Source organism: Aulonocara stuartgranti, assembly GCF_965226115.1.
Source record: "Aulonocara stuartgranti genome assembly, chromosome: 22".
Taxonomy (NCBI): domain Eukaryota; kingdom Metazoa; phylum Chordata; class Actinopteri; order Cichliformes; family Cichlidae; genus Aulonocara; species Aulonocara stuartgranti.
In genome coordinates this window covers 19,003,696-19,023,996 of record NC_138957.1, presented here as the reverse complement: position 1 = coordinate 19,023,996, position 20,301 = coordinate 19,003,696, and the positions used below count along the sequence as shown (strand labels likewise).

Sequence of the window (20,301 nt, the reverse complement as noted above, 5' to 3'; positions counted from 1 at the left end):
GCACCACTGCATGACACAGCAAGTTACTCCTGCCTGTGGCCATCTCTCTGTACAACTCCATGTAAAGTGAAAGTACACACTACAATATCTATTTAGTAACTTTGTAATATAATGTATCATTTACCATTGTTATTGTGTTGAAGCAACTGGACACAGTTTCCCCAGGGATTAATAAAGTAGTTTGATTCTGATTGCCAACTGTGAATTCTTCATGGCACAAACTCAACTCAATTCAGATTCTCTGAATGTTTGCTTAGTCATTCTGACCAAGCAGTAAAGTCTCCCCCTCCCCCCCAGACAAGGTCTGGGCTGTGTGCCACGTTTACAGTCTCAAGCATTAAGAGACTGGGTTCTCCATTTTAGGAAAAAATGAATCAATCTTTCTTTACCTTCATCTTCTGGAAGATGAGCCAGCTTTTCATACACGTCCTTCTTCACTTTCAGAATCTAGCAGGATAAATATAAACAACTGTAATTGAAAGCTTTACCTTATGAGCTGTCACTTTAATGTTGTACTCTCATGTGTATTCGTTTTGCCACACATAATGTTAAAAATGCAAAAAATCTGTTAATTGTGATTTAAATTGTCTGTTGGTAGACCTGTGGTTTGCGAGGTCCGAGACTCCTCTCAGCCTCGGTCAAGGGGATCGCTATCTCATTCAGTTTTCTCTCCATCTCTGATGGCTTTGCGGTCCAATCAGGATACTTCGTTTTCTAATCAGGGGAAAAAAAAGAAAACAAACAAGATCCAATTAACATCTATATTACTGAACTGCTTCACAAGCTACACTGCATAGACGCTTAAAAGCACGCACCACATATTTTTTCCAGTGGTCTAAGCTGATCAGGTGATAGTCACTGGAACTGGTTAGCTTCACTGAACACAGCTTACAGTAGACTTGCTGCTTCTCCTCACACGATACCACAATCAGCTCATTTAAGCCTAAAAAGTAACAAAAACACAGGCTTCTGGTTAAAAATGAAATAGTGGAAAGAAATTCACTTTTTACAAACAGAAATAATAACTTTAATACTTGCCTACTTTAGGAAGGCCTTCACTTGGCTTTGTCTTATTACTCATGGAGGTTTGGGGTGGCTCTGTGGGTGGCTTCTTGTGTTCAGGCCTGACAGACGTGCCCGTGGCCTGATGAGGAGCGCCAGGTTTGTTACTTTTATGACAATGTGATGCATTTGGCTCCACTGAATTCTTCACATGTACGGTCTTTGCAGAAGTCTCCACACTCTCAGGTCTAACTGAGGTTCTGGGCTTTTTAGCCACAGGTGCCATTTGAGGGGTGGCTTTTGTTTTTAACTGATGAGATGGAAACTTTTCACTTCTGGAGGAAGGTGCAGTTTTGCAAGTAGCCTCTCGCACCACTGTGGATTCAGTCTGAGGAGGTATTCTGTTTGAAGAAGTAGCCGTCACTCTCGATGGAGCTCCGGTTCTGCACACTGCTGCAGATTCTGCAGTTGACTTTGTGTTTGGAGTAATACTGGCTTTGGAGGCGGTTTTTGTGCCACTTGCATTTGACACACACAGACTTACGTTTTCTCCACTTCTGGGAGTAACTGAACAAGTGACAGATTTGTTAGCTGGCTTGGGGGCTTTGTTACTCTTTGTGCCCTCTTCAGTTGATTGAGGGAGGACTTGAGTTATTCCAGTGCCTTTAAATAACGCAGACTCCTCTTGGTCGGCATCAGTCACCATGTTCACCACCTTCACAATGAAACAATGGCATTTAGTAGCAGTAGTGTTCAGGTTGTGGATTTCGACCACGCACATCAATGCAGTAAGGTTTGGTACCAATGTTATCTGTTTGAATCTGTGCAAGTATCTCTGTTTAAAAAGTCAGTCTCTGATCCTATGTGTACCAGCTAGCAGGCAAACAGGGTTTGGATGGAGCCGGGAAGGAGAGCTCAGTCAGCTCTAACATGAATACATTTTCCTTCATCTCTTTAGTTTGTGCCTTTACTTCAGAATTTTCCATTATTGCAAATCTCACATGAATATCACGCATAAACTCTATTCATAATACACTTCACTTACCTTCACGCTGCCCTTTGTATTGTCATCATGTTGGTCGACTGAAGTGTCCACAGGTTTTACGCAGGTAGGAGCTGAGGATGAAGGGAATGTAGACCCAATGTCCTGCTGAGTTTGAAATGCCTTGACTGTCTCTATGGCTGTAATGACAGTGGGATAAAATGAGGAAATTCTGCACTTTGGTAGTTCTGTCTCTCCAAATTAGCTTCACTAAGGTGAAGTAACAACAAAACAACCCAAACACAGAAAGCAAGGTGCATCCTTACCCGACTGAAAGCTTTGTTTTGAGACCTTACTGTAAACTTCTTCATTTACATTAACATCCTGCAGTCAAAACAGAAATAAAATTAGTACCCCAAATGAAGATTTTAATTTTGGATATTAGTGTGAAAATATAATATATTTAAGGTTCAGACCAAACTTGAGCTTGTATATTTTTTTATGCTAATCGCAAGTAGCTTTTATTTTGGTTCCCCTTTCTCCAGTTCAAGTGAACACAATATTTTTAGCCTGTCAAACATATTCTTCCTTCCTCTTGAAGAGCTAAGCCACAATTAAAGTTAGAGAAACTTCAATTATTGCTCCCAACCATATGATCTCAGAAATTAGGCAGCATATCAGCTTCTTAGATCCTTCTGTTAAATCGAGTCTTAGAAACTTCGATGTCAAATATGACACCGAGTGCAATGCTCAAATATAACATATGAGCATTGCACTGAGATAAAAAAAAGAAGCCCAACTTAAAACTGAACATGTACTCACCACCAGTGGCACCTTGTGATGGTCAAATCCAGTCAGATGGCTGACGATGTCCTTCTCTGAGACCTTCAAAGAGCAGGACTCGCAGAGGTAGACCGGCTCATGCTGAGGACAGCAGCATTTAAGCAGAGCGATAAAACCTGTGGGACACATTTGTTTACCACTAACACTGTGGAATTAAAAGAAAATATCTCATTGCTAACTTGGCTTGCATTAGTGCCACCTTATTAAAATTTTTATCAAGTGCGTAGTTGTAGTTATTTTATACACTTTGCAAATGCGCTCATATGCAAATGACATATTAAAACCATTTTGAAGAAGTGTGCTTTTTAGCAAAGATCTATGCTGATGTTACAGTATACATCTTCCCACACGTGTGCTTAATAAAATCATCGTTTGATTGAACTCATCGGAGCCAGTGTTGGTTTGTTCTTATTCCCAATATCAAAGAATCGGGACAATACCATCCATGTTTTCCCCTTCTTAGAATATTTTTAGATAAAAATACTTAGCTCTCCTTATAATCAAAAAACAAGTAAAGGCATAATTATTAAAATAAATAAAAATCTATTACACATTATTGAGAGCTAAGAGGATGTCAAGAGATTTTCTACATTATACAATATAGCCAAATCTCTATAATACAATATAATCAAGTGTGCCTTATATTTTGTGTGTTCATATATTTTCACATAACCAAGCTTATTGTTAAAGAGAACATAATGCATTCCTTACTTCAGTGTGTGATGTCAGATAAGCATGATATACTTCTGCATTGTTATTTTCAGTGTATGTGTGCAAGGTCAGATAAGCTGAGATAATGCCTGACCTCTCCCCTTTCTGTTAAAAGAGGAAGTACTATGTAACTTACTTTCACTATAAATAAAGCAACCGAGCCTGCACTCGGTGTGTGTCTTCTCAGAGTCATTCACCCGTGCGCACGTTTCTAATACTCTCTGAGTCGGTCTGCAGTGTCTTATTTCTCTTACTTGTGTTTGAACAAATGTCTACCCCTGACAGAGGAGAAAACCAACTCTCTTGACATATCAAAACAAAAACAGTAAGATGGTCAGTAAAACCTTCCAAACCTTTGTCAATTGCCGCTTTGCAGGCTTCATCTTCATTGTTCTCCTTCTTTATGCTAATATCAGACATTTTTGGGGCTTTGTCACACGAGTCTTCTCTGGAGGTCCGACGCTGTCTTTTAGGGCCCATTTCTCTCCCCACACACTCAGTAGGACACGAGTCCTCTTGCGATGTTTCAGACACACTGTGCTGTCTCTTTCTTTCCATTTCTTTGTAATTCTTCAGCTGTGCTGGGACATCTTTGCTACTTCTGCCATCTTCTATCCCAGAGTCTGCACCATTATCTTTGTTGGCATTGTGGCAGCTTTGCTTCGCCCCAGCTGATCCTTTTATTTTAGCCTCTTCTGGCTCCTGCTTTATCGCCCGACACACCTCACCTGGACTGTTCATCACTTCTGAAGCCGCTTCACTTTTCAACCCCGAGTCATTTTCACTTTGTGTCGGTGTGTCACGCTCTTTTTTGATTTCTTCTACACCGACTGTGTTGGTGCTGCCATTTTTCTGACAGACACCTCTCACGCGTTGCTCGTCTTTTACAGTTATCCTCGGAACTGAGACAAAAAAAAAAAAAAAAAGGATATACAAGTCAGTCTGAGTACAGTTGTCATATTAGGCATCCATTCTGTAAACAAAAAACAGCAAGTCAGCTTTCCAAATAAAGACAATGCAATGCCACCCTGGGAGCCACGCATGCACATTTTCTGCTTGGACAATACTGAACATCTATATGATTCTTAAAACATTTTAGTGTACTTACCCAGTTTTCTATGAAGTTTTATTTGGGGTTTAAGCTTTTTGTTCTCAGTTTTCCACTTTACACGTTCCAAGATTTTTGTTGCTGGAAAAGAACACATGAAAAGTGTCCAACCCAATGTATCTGCAGATGCCACTGAAAAAAAACATTAACTGCAACATAAATACTCACCTATAACGTAGGAGTATGGCTCCGTAATGGGACGCTGCAAATATATTACCTTCGAGAGAAGACCGATTCAAAAGCATAAGTGTGGAAAGAGCAAAAGTTTAAATTAAATCAACCATCTTTATCAACCTAGTAGAGAATACCTGTATGTGAGATTTATTGTGAATTGTTGCTGCCTGTTTTGCCAAGTCCAGTAATGTCTCTGCATCAGCGCTGGAATCCAGTGAGCCTGGGTGGAAACGGTCCTACGCACAGAGATGAACACAAGCTTTATTGACATGTCTTCAGTTCAGTTCTCTGGGATTTGTGGAGCAGGGAAATTATTTTACTGCTATTGTTAAATAATCATCATTATTACCATTGCATTAATAATATAATCTGGAGTTTATATTGCATTCAGGGGTTGAACAGTGTGTGTCTTTCAGAAAGGCTAAAAGTCACAGGCTGACAGGAAACAGGCTTGCAGAAGCAGGAAGTTATTTTGAGCAGCAGGCTAAGACGAGGCTTTAACAATGTAACAGATAGCTTTAAGATGGCCTTAAGATGTTTATGATGATGTTAATTTTGCATTTCAGATGCAGTTATAACTATTGTGTACACAATGCATATCTGTGCTTATTTGAGTTGATGTTCAGGTTCTTTAAAGGTCTTAAGCTTCACTGACGTGACTGTTCAGGTGATACATGCTGAGGGAAAACTAGAACATAGAAGGAATTGCAATACATGCTTACAAAACACTTATATATCAGGTCATTTTATATTAAGGTTTTAAGTAGAAGTTCTTGGTTAAAACATTTATTTAGTAGAAGACATACATATAGTCTCAGTGAGCCTCTGGTCTGGTGAAAGGTCAGAAGTGCAACAGGTGAATTGAGAAAGAGCATTTGAGGACGAGACACAGACAGTTAGTAGGTGAAGAGGTGACACAAAGAGCATGTGAGGTCAACACACACACACACACACACACACACACACACACACACACACACACACACACACACACACACGAGTTAGATTTATTTAGAGGAGAGATTAGTCATGTCTCGGCAAGAAAGAGGAACAATTCACTTTAAGACAAGAACGGAAAGTACCAGCCATGAAAATAGAAGATGATCTTCTGGGTTAAAAGTCATTGTGGTGTTGATCTGATCTATGTATAAAATGTATCTGTGACGCATGAAGGGGCGTCAGTAAATCAAACCCTGATGCTATAAAAAAATCTGTGTATGCTTTGAGGAAGTCGAAGACTACTTGCTGTCTGCGTACAGAGTTGTCTTCCCACATGTGTGTATTCATTAAAAATCATTGTTTGACCAAGACCTTCTGGACCAAGGGTGGTTTGTACTCTCCCTCCTCAATTTTGAACCTTAACAGATTCATTTCTCTACATTATTTGCATTTACTGGACACTTCAGACAGTAGGAATTAAACCTGATACAACATTTCCAACTTTCATCACTCAAGCTTCCTTTTTCCTGCAGTTGCTCATATGACTCCAAGCTGCAAGCTTTTACATAGTCTTCAGCTAACATTTGCTAATAAAAGTTTCTAAACTTTGTTACAAAGACTGATTCTTTAAGTGAAAGACTCAGCATTAGTCCTTTTTAGTTTTACTAAACAGTTACAGAAGGAGGAAGAAAAAAAAAAAGCCCATTATAAACCATTTTATTTAAACATTTTGAAATAGTCTCAGATTTGATTTGAGAACAGAAATGCAGGAGGAAGAATACACTGCTTCTGGTACCTCCTGTCATCATTTTCTTCTAATTTACTGCAAATCATGAAAGTAAAAATAATTCATACTGGAAAAGTGAGAGTGCACTATAAAAAATGTATTTATCTCACAACACATAGGTGTAAGACGAATAGTGTGTAAGTGTATGTACCAATATCGTACCAAGAGTTCTCCACATACAGCTCTAACTGAAGTGAGAGATTGAGACCACATGCACCCTCAAGTTTCTCTGATAGCAGGCAGATGGGATAATTGGCTTGGGATACACAGTGCCAAGGGGCCTCGTAGGAGATAGAGCTGGAACCATATAGGGAGAGCTGGAAAGTACTAGAATTTCTGAATTCCTGGCAGGGTAATGCAGGGCAGACACTGTGCGATTTTTTTCAGTCGTGCGATTCAGCTCCTGCTCAAACTGTACGATTGACTCGCAGGGGTTAGAAGTTCGTAGGTCACGATGCAGGGTCTCACACTATACGGCCCGATGCTCTGATGCGACCTGAGTGCTCAAACTGTGCATCCATAAACTGAAGGTTATAACAGAAATTCTGTCGCTTGCTCTCCCTCTGTCTTTCACTCACACACCACCACCATCAACTTTGCTAAATTGCTAATTTAAAACATTGATCAGGCAGCTGTGATTGAGCAGCATTGTAAATCCAACTATTTTCACGGTTGTTGTGGCCGTGATAATTTTTTGAGGCCACATCGAAAGGGCTCGGATGAGCTTTCCAAAGTTCTAAAAGTGCCTCCATCGGTTGTGTCCAGATCACACGCTGCACTGCCGTGCTACTCCGTCTTTTTCACCGACTTTTATATGTTTGCGCGTGAGCAGTGTGAGAAGCTGCAGTGACACCCTCACTACGTGACCTATGAACTTCTAACCCCTGCGAGTCAATCGTACAGTTTGAGCAGGAGCTCACGACGGTTGATGAACGGGAGCTGGTCGTGAGGTGTTAATCGCTTCTCGTTACCCCACGTATACTACAGGATGCACGATGAAGGCCAAAATCGGGCCGATCACCAAAACGGTCGCACAACTGAAAAATCGGCTCAAAATGGGCCAAAAATCGCACAGTGTCTGCCCAGCATTAGGGAGTCACTGATTCAGCGACCTTGGTAGAGCTTCAATAATTTGGAGGTGCTTTTTGTCTAGCCTTTTCAGTTTAGTGAACTTGTATTGAAAAAAGAAAAAAAAAAAAATCCCCTTTGCCACCCTGTGGGATTTTTAATAAATTAGGGATAATTTAGGGATAATTTTGACAAGTGTAGTTTAAACAAATTATCAGTTCTCTACCTCAAAGTTTGGGGTTTCCAAATCTCAAACTCTGCTGAGATTGACCATCAAAACATTTTTGGGATGACTTTAAAATAGTCCACATTTTAAAGCCATTTAAAACAAAAGCCCAAAAAAAAAGTGGGGCGGGTGGCGACCACCACCTGTTCTGAAGATTGACTTAGTAATGACATTTTATCAGCGGAAACAATGTTTACAAGTTAAAAAATAAATGTAATGCAGAATTAATTTTTTTAGAAAATATTAAAATTACTTTTACCCTAATTTTATTGAATTTACTGAAACCAGTAACTCAATACAGAGCTGTCCCATAATTACATAATCACGTTCTTTCCATCTGTTGAATTAATAACTACTGACTAGCTTAACAGGATAATGTTACTGTGGCTAATATGCCTGGTAGCTAACAAATTAAACTAAAGATTATTGTACACTCACCTGGGAAAAAAGAAAAAAAAAAAAACAAAAAAAAAAAAACAACTGCTGCTGCTGCTTGCACTTATTTAAATAAATTATCTGTTAGTGGTGTCTTTTTGGCAGTTGTTTAAGTGTTAAATAGAAATTAAATAGAAATAAAACCTAAAGTGATTAAATTAAGTTGACATGGAGTCAATACTTTCCCCCAGGGTCCTAAGTTCCTCCTGTTTAAATTTAGAGTTTACCAAAAATATACAAGTCACTCTTCCACGGTACACACTTTACTCCTTTGTATCCAATATCCAAATCAGTATCATGCATCGATGCATGCAGACATGGGTAAGTGGGCCTGCTGAAGTTCAGAGCATGTGAATGGAGAAGGAAAGTGATTAAAGTTGGTTACTGGTGCCACTGCCAGATGGGCTGTTCTGAGTATTTCAGAAACTGCTGATCTACTTGGGATTTTTGCAAAAAAAGAGAACTTGGATATTCAAAATAAAAAGAAGATATTCACCAGGAATTTTGCCACATGTTCACGGCTGAATGCATGGTCGTAGCATTCGTGCTCTGACAGCCTCCTCTCACAGAGCAAACACAGAAAATGTGCTTCTGGGGAATTGGGTTCTTTGACATATAAATCATACATCACGATGAACTCGATGCCTGCAATGAAGAGATTAAAAGGAAGAATGAAAACAGCAGTTACAATCTGAGTAAAAATTTATTTCTATAGCACCTTTAGAGATAAACATCCCAAAGGGCTTCAGAACAAAATACCCAAGCACAAAAACAAAACATTAACCAAACCCAAGTCTCAAATTATTTTATTTTTTTAGCCGTTTCTGTTATAGTGCCAGCATGTTTGGGGGAGACAGACGCCATCAGATCCCCTCTTTAGGGCAAACACGTGTGCGGATCACTATGAATATAAGTATGGATGGGAGCGAGGAAATCTTTTGTTGCACTGTAGAATGGGAGATGTCAGCCTGTGTGTGAAATAAATATCTCAGACTTTCTTGGTATTACTCTCTTTATCATCTCCTTCCTCAACTCAACCAGCATCATTACAGTGGGATACAGAATTGGTGATATTCACTCTTCTGAGTCATAATAAGAATATTTTAATAGAGACCTTGACAGTCTTATTCTAGTAGTACTTACCAAGTAGAGGAAATGATTCATTTCCTTGGAGTTTGCTATATGTTTGACAAGGTGGAACTGCAGAGGCATAAACAAAAACAACCAAAAATCATTATTTAAAGAAAAAAAAGTTTCAATTTAAAAAACAAAAATCAAAACCAACTTATCACTAACCTTCATTCTTCAAGACCTTGTGCTGTTGTTCAAGTCCCTCCAGTACTGCAGTCAAAACAAAATTTTTTAAATCTTGTTTTTTTGTTTTAATCCCCCCCCCCCCCCTAATAGCAATGTTCACTACAGGGTGCATACAGAATTTTATCAAACACGTAAACATTTCTACATGTTCAAGTTTCAGATTCATCTTTAAAAAAAAAAAAAATTTAAAAAAAAATGTATTAACATTTCCCTCATCAACAAGCACAGAATGTCTGGCAAATATAAAACAAAAATAAAAGTGTGCAGGCACAGCAGCAGGGTACACAAAAGCCCCCACTTGTTTGCTTCTAATAGACCAGCGGTCCCCAACCTTTTGCGCCACGGACCGGTTTGTGCCTGACGGACCGTCCTTTAAGGAGTCGTGGATAAATACAACAAAATAAAACTAGTACCGGTACCGAAAAAAGAAGACTTATTCATAACACACGTGAAAAGACCCAGGAAAACAGAGTTAACGAAATAACGCTAAGAAAACAAACAAAAAAACGATAAAAACCCTGAAAACCATACATTTCACACCCCAGTCTCAACTCTCGCGGCCCGGTCCCAAATGACTCACGGACCGGCCCGGGGGTTGGGGACCGCTGTAATAGACACACCATGTGCACTATTTTTGATATTAGAACGGACTGCTCAGCATCTCTGGTCTCTTCCTGTTATTCAATCACTATAGCCAAGTACAGCTTAGCAACTCAGTTAATATAAAAAAAAAAAAAAAAAAAAAAAAAAAGGGTATTGCTCAAAGTTACCACAGACCAAAAACAGGATGTTAACCATGAATCACTAGCAACAGTGCAATGTGAGCATGTAGTGGTTAGCACAGTCGCCTTATGCACGAAAGGTCACCCCAGGGTGAGACTGAGCAGAGATACAAACAAACCCAGCCTGTGTGGGCCATGAGCGCCAAGCTCAGATAAATGGGAGGGTTGTGTCAGGATGGGTACCCAGCATACCAAATCAAATATGGATCCACCCCACTCCCAGGGAGGAGCTAAAAGCACCTCTTTCTATAAGCATTGAATTGCATACTTATGTAGGAAGGACACTCATACTCCACAACTGTTTGGTGTATTTTGCATGATTTACAAAATTTTAAACCCAATGTGAAATTTACATATTTATTCAGTACTTATTCACTTTATACTTGAGTAAAATTTATCTGGCAGCATCGATCTACCAAATGTGGCACACCTTTGTTCGGTTTGCCTGATTCTCTATGGCAAGTTTTTTTTGCTGAAGCATTTAACTGCTCAGGCCGAGATCATGAGCAGAAAAGGTTTTCATTAAGAACTGCCAAAGCTATGCACATCTGTAGCAATCCTTGATGCACGTTTCCCACTTTGGCCAAATACTGTTTTTTTTTTTTTGCTTCTCATGCTCTGAAATATTCAGGTAGTTTGTGGCAAACTTTGAGTGGGCGCTTTGGCAAAAGTGGTCTTTTACCCAAAAAAAAAAAAAAAAAAGTCTCTTACAGAAATGAACTCTTCCATGCCCACCCCAGTGTACAAATAAACACTCCTGCTTTGTCGCCCCCATTATATTCAGGTCTTATTTGGCACAGTTTTCATCATGTTTTCAGTCATAAAATCTCCTTCTTGAGTCTTAGGTTAAAACACAAGTTTTGTAATCTCCGTATAAGGAGTTGTTTTTCAGAGCAGAGTACTTATTTTTGGTCAAGCCCAAATCATTTTTCCCCCCCAGTTTGACAGATATGGTCTTGCTCAAATCATTTAGCTAACAAAGTTCTTCTTAACACATGGATCACACAACATCAGAATAAGTAATGAATAACTGAAAGAATGTGCAGCAGGCAGTCAGTTTGGCTGGACAGCCATGTCTTAAAAGACTGCTGGTGGTTCCAAACCTTTTTCATTGGTACTACTGCATTCTTCGGCACCTTCAAACCATATAAACGTTACTTTAGTCTTTTATCTCTAACTTGGATCTCGACAACGACGCCGTCTCATTTTTCAAGTCTGAGAACAAATGTTTTGGAAGTTTGGTTTTTACTTCGACATAACTGAGACCTCACATGAATACTTTTGTGCCTTTCCTAATTTAATTCCCACACCATTTTCTTGATGATTTTTCCTTTCACCTACTACACTAGCTAAACACATCCCTATGTACACATACAACTTCATACAGACATGAGCACACAGACACACAGCATAGGCACAGCCCTGAACACACATACTGACGGCCATATAAAGAACTTCCAGCTTTGGGCACGTTTGCATGCTCAATATATGGTTCTGGTTCAGACCTATCTGTGAATAAATAATTAAAAAAAAAAAATTGAAGTCTTTTTCATTGTCTGGAGATGGATCTGCAAATTTTGATTTTGCACACTAGATGGTCTTCCTGACTGGGATGGACAAACCAAGGATCTTATGTGTTAACCACTACACTACAGGGAGTGCAGAATTATTAGGCAAATGAGTATTTTGTCCACATCATCCTCTTCATGCATGTTGTCTTACTCCAAGCTGTATAGGCTCGAAAGCCTACTACCAATTAAGCATATTAGGTGATGTGCATCTCTGTAATGAGAAGGGGTGTGGTCTAATGACATCAACACCCTATATCAGGTGTGCATAATTATTAGGCAACGTCCTTTCCTTTGGCAAAATGGGTCAAAAGAAGGACTTGACAGGCTCAGAAAAGTCAAAAATAGTGAGATATCTTGCAGAGGGATGCAGCAGTCTCAAAATTGCAAAGCTTCTGAAGCGTGATCGTCGAACAATCAAGCGTTTCATTCAAAATAGTCAACAGGGTCACAAGAAGCATGTGGAAAAACTAAGGCGCAAAATAACTGCCCATGAACTGAGGAAAGTCAAGCGTGCAGCTGCCAAGATGCCACTTGCCACCAGTTTGGCCATATTTCAGAGCTGCAACATCACTGGAGTGCCCAAAAGCACAAGGTGTGCAATACTCAGAGACATGGCCAAGGTAAGAAAGGCTGAAAGACGACCACCACTGAACAAGACACGCAAGCTGAAACGTCAAGACTGGGCCAAGAAATATCTCAAGACTGGTTTTTCTAAGGTTTTATGGACTGATGAAATGAGAGTGAGTCTTGGTGGGCCAGATGGATGGGCCCGTGGCTGGATTGGTAAAGGGCAGAGAGCTCCAGTCCAACTCAGACGCCAGCAAGGTGGAGGTGGAGTACTGGTTTGGGCTGGTATCATCAAAGATGAGCTTGTGGGGCCTTTTCGGGTTGAGGATGGAGTCAAGCTCAACTCCCAGTCCTACTGCCAGTTTCTGGAAGACACCTTCTTCAAGCAGTGGTACAGGAAGAAGTCTGCATCCTTCAAGAAAAACATGATTTTCATGCAGGACAATGCTCCATCACACGCGTCCAAGTACTCCACAGCGTGGCTGGCAAGAAAGGGTATAAAAGAAGAAAAACTAATGACATGGCCACCTTGTTCACCTGATCTGAACCCCATTGAGAACCTGTGGTCCATCATCAAATGTGAGATTTACAAGGAGGGAAAACAGTACACCTCTCTGAACAGTGTCTGGGAGGCTGTGGTTGCTGCTGCACGCAATGTTGATGGTGAACAGATCAAAACACTGACAGAATCCATGGATGGCAGGCTTTTGAGTGTCCTTGCAAAGAAAGGTGGCTATATTGGTCGCTGATTTGTTTTGGTTTTGTTTTTGATGTCAGAAATGTATATTTGTGAATGTGGAGATGTTATATTGGTTTCACTGGTAAAAATAAATCATTGAAATGGGTATATATTTGTTTTTTGTTAAGTTGCCTAATAATTATACACAGTAATAGTCACCTGCACACACAGATATCCCCCTAAAATAGCTAAAACTAAAAACTACTTCCAAAAACATTCAGCTTTGATATTAATGAGTTTTTTGGGTTCATTGAGAACATGGTTGTTGTTCAATAATAAAATTATTCCTCAAAAATACAACTTGCCTAATAATTCTGCACTCCCTGTATGGAGCCACTGCCTCCTTTCTGACCCCCTCCTCCCCCCAAAAAAGGTCATTTAATATAGTTCTGTTAACATGCTCATTCCTGAACAGATCATTTTTCTTTGTTTTAATCAAAGAACCTGAAAAAAAACAAAAAAAACCAACCTGGTTTAAATAATCAACAGAACACAAAACTGCACAATGGTCATAGTGTTGCTCTGAGGTTCAGTATTGTTTGTGTGAATAGAACCTTTTTCTACTTTATTACAATGCCTTGCATTAAACTAAAGCTGTCTGTATATATATAAAAAAATATATATAGTTATAGTTCTTACCTTTTCCAAAAGTAGGAGGGCTGAGCCTGTAAAATACTGACCATGGCATATCAAGAACCTGGGAAACAAAGATTACATTGTTTTTAAAATATATTATATTACAAACAAAAAACAGAAAAATTTAATGATAGAGTCAGCAGGAAATGATTCCCCTTACATTAACGGGTGTTTTTAAAAATTTGGGATTTTCCTGCTTTAATTTTGAAACATATCTTCTGTTAGGTTTTGTATTGTTGATTGTCATTTATGCTTAGAAATATCTACTTATATATGCTTAGAGTTTTATAATTAGTTGTAGATTGGTAGAGGTTTGATCCTTGATAGTCTGCAAAGACTTTGTGTGCATTAGAGAGCACTCTGGGAGCATGGGAGAGGTCGTACCTTCTCTTATTGTTTTATGGTAGAATAAACGTGGCTATATCTGTTTTAGGCTAAGTGCCTTTTGTTTAGATGAACTGCTGGACTTCCAGACCAGCAGGTTTAGGGAAGTCATTTATGGGGTCACACTCTGACCCCCCCCCCAACACACACAGGCAAGGTACTCTTTGTGTGTGTGTACACGTCGTATGTTAATGAACCTATGCATGTAACCTCAATAAAAGAGCAGTGTTACGGGGGAGCGGACGAGAGCAACTGGGGTCAAGCAAAGGAACGGCGTTTGTCCGGTTCTCTCCCGTGCACGAGAAACATGAAGAACTTTGCCTACTTCGTGTCTTGCTTTGCTGTGTAATTATATTGTCTTCAACGTTCCAACGAATAGGTTCAAGCTACAAACCTATCATCTTCATTCACATAAAGTGAATGTTAGTTCAGTTTTAATTTCTGGATTTATAAAAAGAGCTGAGCCCCCTTGGTTCATTAATTTGCATTTTACCTTCAGAACCACCTCCTTTGGTCTTGCCTCAATCTCTTCCTCCCACGCCTTTGCCTTTAGTGTTTGATCATCCTGCAGATTCTCCCAGCCGAAAGGCAGCCGCCAGGGATTCTCAAACAGCTAAGAGTAGAAGACAAGAGTCGCTCATTACAAACTGTATGTTTCATCAGAGCCCGTCTATGTAATATAGAGTACTGTGCGATCAGGGGCGTGAGCTGCCCCTAATTTCTTGATTTTGTAAGGAAAGCTATGAACTAAATGTAGGAATTAATGTGATACTTGTGATATCAGTACACTGGAGCAACAGCCCAAATAAAAATATAATTTCAGCTACATCACTGTCGCTTATACTAATCAATGCAGTAAATAATAACTTAAAACCTCACCAGTGTGTGCACAACATGTTTTCGGGAGTTTAAGTGTGGCTCAATCAAGGACTGACAGACACACTCCTGACAAGCAAAGCATATGTAAAAAGGCTCTGCATCAACTTCTGTGGTAATGCAGGACACAATCAAGGTTGTACCTAAAAGAAAAACAGAAACCAAAAAACAAAATTATATCAAACATTTTTCAAATCTACCGTATGAAAACACAGCGAGCAAACTTACCAATGGCTGGCTGTTTTTTCTTGAAGCACTCCATGACATACAAGTGTAAGTGAAGGAAAAAGTGAGCTGTGATAAAGAGAATGAATTGAGCAACAGCAGAAAGCCATCTGTGACTTTTCTAAAATACAACTATACAAATATGTGAAAATAATGAGTTCCGTGATAGCAAATCAAATACGTATGTGTACCTTTTTTCTCATAGCCTTCAATTCCTTCTGTTGTAAGAAGAAAAGAAAAAAGTTAAGATCTAATTTGAACTCTTATTACACAAAACATGAAAAAGAAAAGTACCTTCAAAGAGTTTCCACAACATCTGGAGAAGATCAAAACAGAGTTTTTACTACACGTTTAATTAGCAAATCTCAAAAAAAACAAAAAAACAAAAAAAAAAAAACACTAAGAAAATCAAAACAGTCACTGTACCTCCCTGTGTCTTGGATTTGACAGATGATTGAGATATTGAGATATGTTTTTCAACATCAGACCGCAGTCCTGTTGCAAAGAGACAGATGTGAAACAAGACTGTCCAGACAGTCGGTGCATTGGAAATTTAATTTTTTTTATTTAAAAAAAAAAAAAAAAAAGCAGCCAGCGGTACAGCAGCAACATAAAGGCTATTAAGGACAAATTATCACCTGACACAGCAGTTTACATCTTGGGTAGTATGCGCGCAGCTCTGAAGGTTCGCTTGCAGGGGCCGACTCATTTTTGACAGCATGATACTCTGAAAAGAGAAAGTATTGTAATGACATTAAAACCTTCAAAACAGTTTTTTTAAAGGACATAAAAACATGGATTTTCTGTCAACTGATTTCTTTAATGAACTTATTTTGTTTTGGTGAATTTTTGGCAGGTCCTAAATTTTGTCTTCTTTAGACAGTGTGTCAGTTTATTATACTAACTTATTATGCTGCCATTTTACACACGTGTCCACCTTAGTGTGTGTCTGTGGCCCACATTTAGGTGAAGCAGTGTGGCAGCTCGATTGGTGCCGATATAGTCTCGGTGAGCCAACTGTGTGGTTTATGTTCTTAACTATAACCAGTTTTCACTTAATTAGAAGTACAGATGCACTGCATAGACCAGAGTATTGGGACAGACCTGTCATCAAATTCAGGTGTTTTCAGTTGCATTGCCACAGCTGTATCAGATCAACTGATTAGCCATGCAATCAAACATATGAACACTTGTGAACGAACAGGGCGCTTTCTGGAGCTCACTGGATTTGAACGTGGTACTGGAATAAGAGGAACTTGTTACAGCTGGTATGCTTGGGAAAAGTCTTCCCTGCTAGATATTCAGCTGTAAATTGTGTTGTTGCAAAGTGACAGCATTCAGCATTATTGGTAAAAAATGCTTTTCTGTCACAGATTTGCTCTCATTTTCCTACTGATACAGAGTATACAGCATTCAGATAGAATATATAGAGTAAAATTACAAATAGTCATATTGGCTACAGGTAGCTGAAAACTCTACACATGTACAGTAACAAAATATACTTTTACTTCAATTTGAACATCTCCAAGTTTGACATAGCTGTGCTGAACACAGCAGTTACTCAAGTCTGATAGCATAAGACTCCCTGATACATTACCCAGCTTCTCCCCTGGTTTGATGGCTGGTTTCAAGCTGCACTTCTTGATATATTCCAGGGTCGTCAAAGCTACAAGATCAATTGGCACAACATTACTCTACACTGCACTAAAAAGCCAGTTTGTGCAGATGAATAAATCCTAAACCAAGGTTTAAAATTAGACACCCACCTTCTGTGTAGCTTTTAAAGTTTACGGACTTGAATTCAGCGGGCTCCAGGCTCACTTGCTACAGCAACAAAATAAATAAAATTGTATTTTCACATTAAGAAAAATTAACGCCTCCAATCATCTTAAAAGCCTGAATAGAAACCTCACATATACATACTTTCAAATCATTTTTTCCATGAATCTTCTCCGCCTGCTTTGCCAAGTCAAGCATCATGGATTCAAAGGAGGGATTGTACAGCGAGTAGCACTCTTTTGACAACAATGTAGAGGGATGCCACACTTTCTGCAAAGACATTCAAAGTAATTTACATATTACTCCCCACCTTTCTACAATGAAGGCCAAACATGGCTGTTCTTACATATCGTTACAGAGTCGCAGGAATGACAGAGCACCACAGGTACATTCATATGGGGGAAGAAAAAAAAAAAAAAAAGTACACTCAATCGAAATGGAAATAACTTTCCCATTTTATCTGCACAAGAAAATAATGGCTGTTCTGTGAAAATCACATTAACCTAGATGCAGTAATTCAAGCAAGTTAGCGCGATAGATATTAAAATGACCACACACACACACACACACACACACACACACACACACACAGGTCATGAGCATGAGCCCAGCACAGAGCTGATATACTCAAACTGTCAAACAATAAATAACCAAACCGGCATGTCCTTGGACAGTGCACGCAGGCACAGAAAAAAGGAAACTCCCTACCACCCAGCCAACCAGAGATTCAAACCAATGAACTTTGTTACGCAGCACTCACTTCCCCACCACTCTGTCTTGTAAATCTTTCTACTGACAGTGAAGTCATTCAGATTGGCCTGAGGCTTTTAACCCACTTTTCATCAACTGGCTGCCACAAGAGCAGATCAACCGATACAAAACCTCTAAATTTCATTGCTAAAAGCAACTCACAGTCCTTGTATCTACATCAGAAAGAGACGACTGCACATTTGATTTGTAAAGGAAGTATGCTGGGAAAAGCCTTCGTTTTAAAAAGCAAGTACACTTTAAGTATAAACTATAGTTTACCAGTGAACGCAGGCAAACAGACAAATCAAAGACAGAGTTGGTTACCCATCATAGTAACAGTAAGTCGTTTAAAGCAGAGGAACCTCGTGAACTATAAAACTGAAAACGTGGTAAAAATACAATGGACTGCCTCTGCCTCAGGGCTGGGCATGTGGCAGATGTAAACGCTCTAAGAAGTGTCTCAAAGATAAGAGACTGTTGTGGAACGGTCTGGTGAGTCGAGTGCAGCTGGGCTGAGAGGCAGAGCTGGAAGGCAAAGACGAATCCTCTGGACACAGGACAGGCAAATGCTTGAAATCTGCCTGAAGATGCTCCTCTAAACGGAGGTCACGGACCATATCACCCTCTGGAGCCAGAAGGCGGCTGGCCATGTGAGACGACACCTGCCATCAGTTTTGCTCGAATGATGCTGAGGACAGGTGAAAGTTGGAAGGGACACAAAGGAAGGGAGGATTTAGGAAGAGAGAGAGTTGAGATCCAAAGGGACAGAATCTTTTTGGAAGGTTTGATGCAAATAGTAGTGGAAGCATTCCCCATATAGGGGATTCCTGGGAATTATGAAGGGAAGCTGAAAGATTCTTTGCAAGCTGATAAAAAGGAAGCTAGCAGGCTGGAACCAACAAACTGGAGGCTCGGGGCTTGACTGGAAAGGAGACCATCGTTGGCTTCAAAAGTCACTGGAATATTCCAAAACGAGCACAAAAGGCACCCATCTGTCACATGCGGGTATTCTAAAAACCTGAGCTTAGAAAAAATTACCAATACAGTGGGCTTCAGTTTGCGTTGAATCTCTTCAGGGATGTTAATGCTGGAGAAGAGACTTCTCCTTGAAGACAGCACCTTCTTGGCTCTCTGCAGGAGCAATCCACGGTCCGCTGTATCCATTGTTTGCCAAATTGTTCTGTGACCAGCTCAGTTCAAACAGACGATCCACATGCAATTCCAAAAGGAACTTAACAAAAAGCGAGCTTCTCTTTCAGAAAGCTGATACAAAAACCACTTGGTCAAGTAAAACATAGCAAGAGAGCCAAAAGGGAAAACAAAACACAACAGGTGAAAACAAGTAATCCCCAAAGAAAACCAACACCAAACAGGAACACACAAGGAAAAAAATCTGAACCAGGAATGGCTGGAAAGTTTGAGTACTGAATCATACACAAACAATCTAGCAAATGAGATGGGCAAATCAAGAAACTTATACACAGGGGGGGCTGATTGGATAATCAACCACATGTGTGAAAGATACAAAAGCAGGAGTAACCATATGTAGACACAAAGGGTAAGGAATTTACAAAATAAAACAGGAAGTCGTTTGAAGTGATGTCACAGAGGGACACAGAGTGACTTTGGTGGGTGGAGGGAGTGAACCAAACATAAATAAAATCTGAAATCAAAGCCTAGATTTCAATCTCAAGCAAACTGGTGCCAAAGTGGTTGACACTACCGCGAAGCAGTCGCAAGAAGATCTTTCTGATGAAAAGGGTATTATTGACTTCTGAGGTGGAAAAAGTGTGCTTAATTTCTTTTATTAATAAATTTATATCTATTGATCATTTTGCTGACTGACTGAAAGAGTCTAGCAGTGATGTTCAAGCGTACCACAATTAGGTCCAGGAGCTGAATCAAAGAATCGTATTTGCTTGACGTAAAATTGTAAATAAATAAATAAATACTGTCATCACCCACCCCACAGATGGATCTTTGTTTTTCCAGTGGTATCACAAATTCAATTTCTTGATGCATGCTCAATCATCCAGGTAAGTAAATCACCAAAGGTTGATTCTGTTCATCTGGACGTAGCGTTTTCAGAGGAAGAAACGTTTCGTCACTTATCCAAGTGACTTCTTCAGTCTCAGCTGACTGCAGGTTTCCCCAATCTTATAAACAGTACATTTGCACAATGACTGAAGCCAGCCCACTGAAGGAACAATGGGCTGGGAGGTCAGTTTTTTCATCAATAATTATGCAAATTCTCACAACCATTGATCAACAACCACTGATCAAAGCCCACTGATCAATGGCCATGAGTACCATTCACAAACCAAGTGTGTTTCCTTTTAGAACGGTCTTAATTCCACCTACTTCACATACAAGTGTCAGTTCTACAGGCAGAAACAGGTA

General features: G+C 39.7%; 1 protein-coding gene across 3 annotated transcripts in view; it reads right to left on the bottom strand.

Moving 5' to 3' along the window:
• LOC309698980 (uncharacterized protein) overlaps positions 1–20,301 on the bottom strand; it is a 57,586-nt gene that overhangs the window by 6,471 nt on the left and 30,814 nt on the right. For 2 of the 3 annotated variants that reach the window (XM_082521755.1, XM_082521757.1), the window contains exons 12-36: positions 17,296–17,421; positions 17,139–17,196; positions 16,970–17,038; positions 16,011–16,099; positions 15,799–15,867; positions 15,667–15,688; positions 15,564–15,590; positions 15,376–15,441; positions 15,151–15,290; positions 14,765–14,884; positions 13,891–13,948; positions 9,572–9,616; positions 9,419–9,475; positions 8,772–8,920; positions 4,955–5,056; positions 4,815–4,863; positions 4,647–4,727; positions 3,892–4,440; positions 2,807–2,943; positions 2,311–2,368; positions 2,048–2,184; positions 1,039–1,717; positions 816–943; positions 601–714; positions 390–447 (exon numbers count right to left, since the gene is read on the bottom strand). In XM_082521755.1, coding sequence (XP_082377881.1) covers positions 390–447; positions 601–714; positions 816–943; positions 1,039–1,717; positions 2,048–2,184; positions 2,311–2,368; positions 2,807–2,943; positions 3,892–4,440; positions 4,647–4,727; positions 4,815–4,863; positions 4,955–5,056; positions 8,772–8,920; positions 9,419–9,475; positions 9,572–9,616; positions 13,891–13,948; positions 14,765–14,884; positions 15,151–15,290; positions 15,376–15,441; positions 15,564–15,590; positions 15,667–15,688; positions 15,799–15,867; positions 16,011–16,099; positions 16,970–17,038; positions 17,139–17,196; positions 17,296–17,421 — 3,187 coding nt within the window. The remainder of the gene's footprint in view (positions 1–389; positions 448–600; positions 715–815; positions 944–1,038; positions 1,718–2,047; positions 2,185–2,310; positions 2,369–2,806; positions 2,944–3,891; positions 4,441–4,646; positions 4,728–4,814; positions 4,864–4,954; positions 5,057–8,771; positions 8,921–9,418; positions 9,476–9,571; positions 9,617–13,890; positions 13,949–14,764; positions 14,885–15,150; positions 15,291–15,375; positions 15,442–15,563; positions 15,591–15,666; positions 15,689–15,798; positions 15,868–16,010; positions 16,100–16,969; positions 17,039–17,138; positions 17,197–17,295; positions 17,422–20,301) is intronic. The other variant, XM_082521756.1, reaches the window with a different exon arrangement.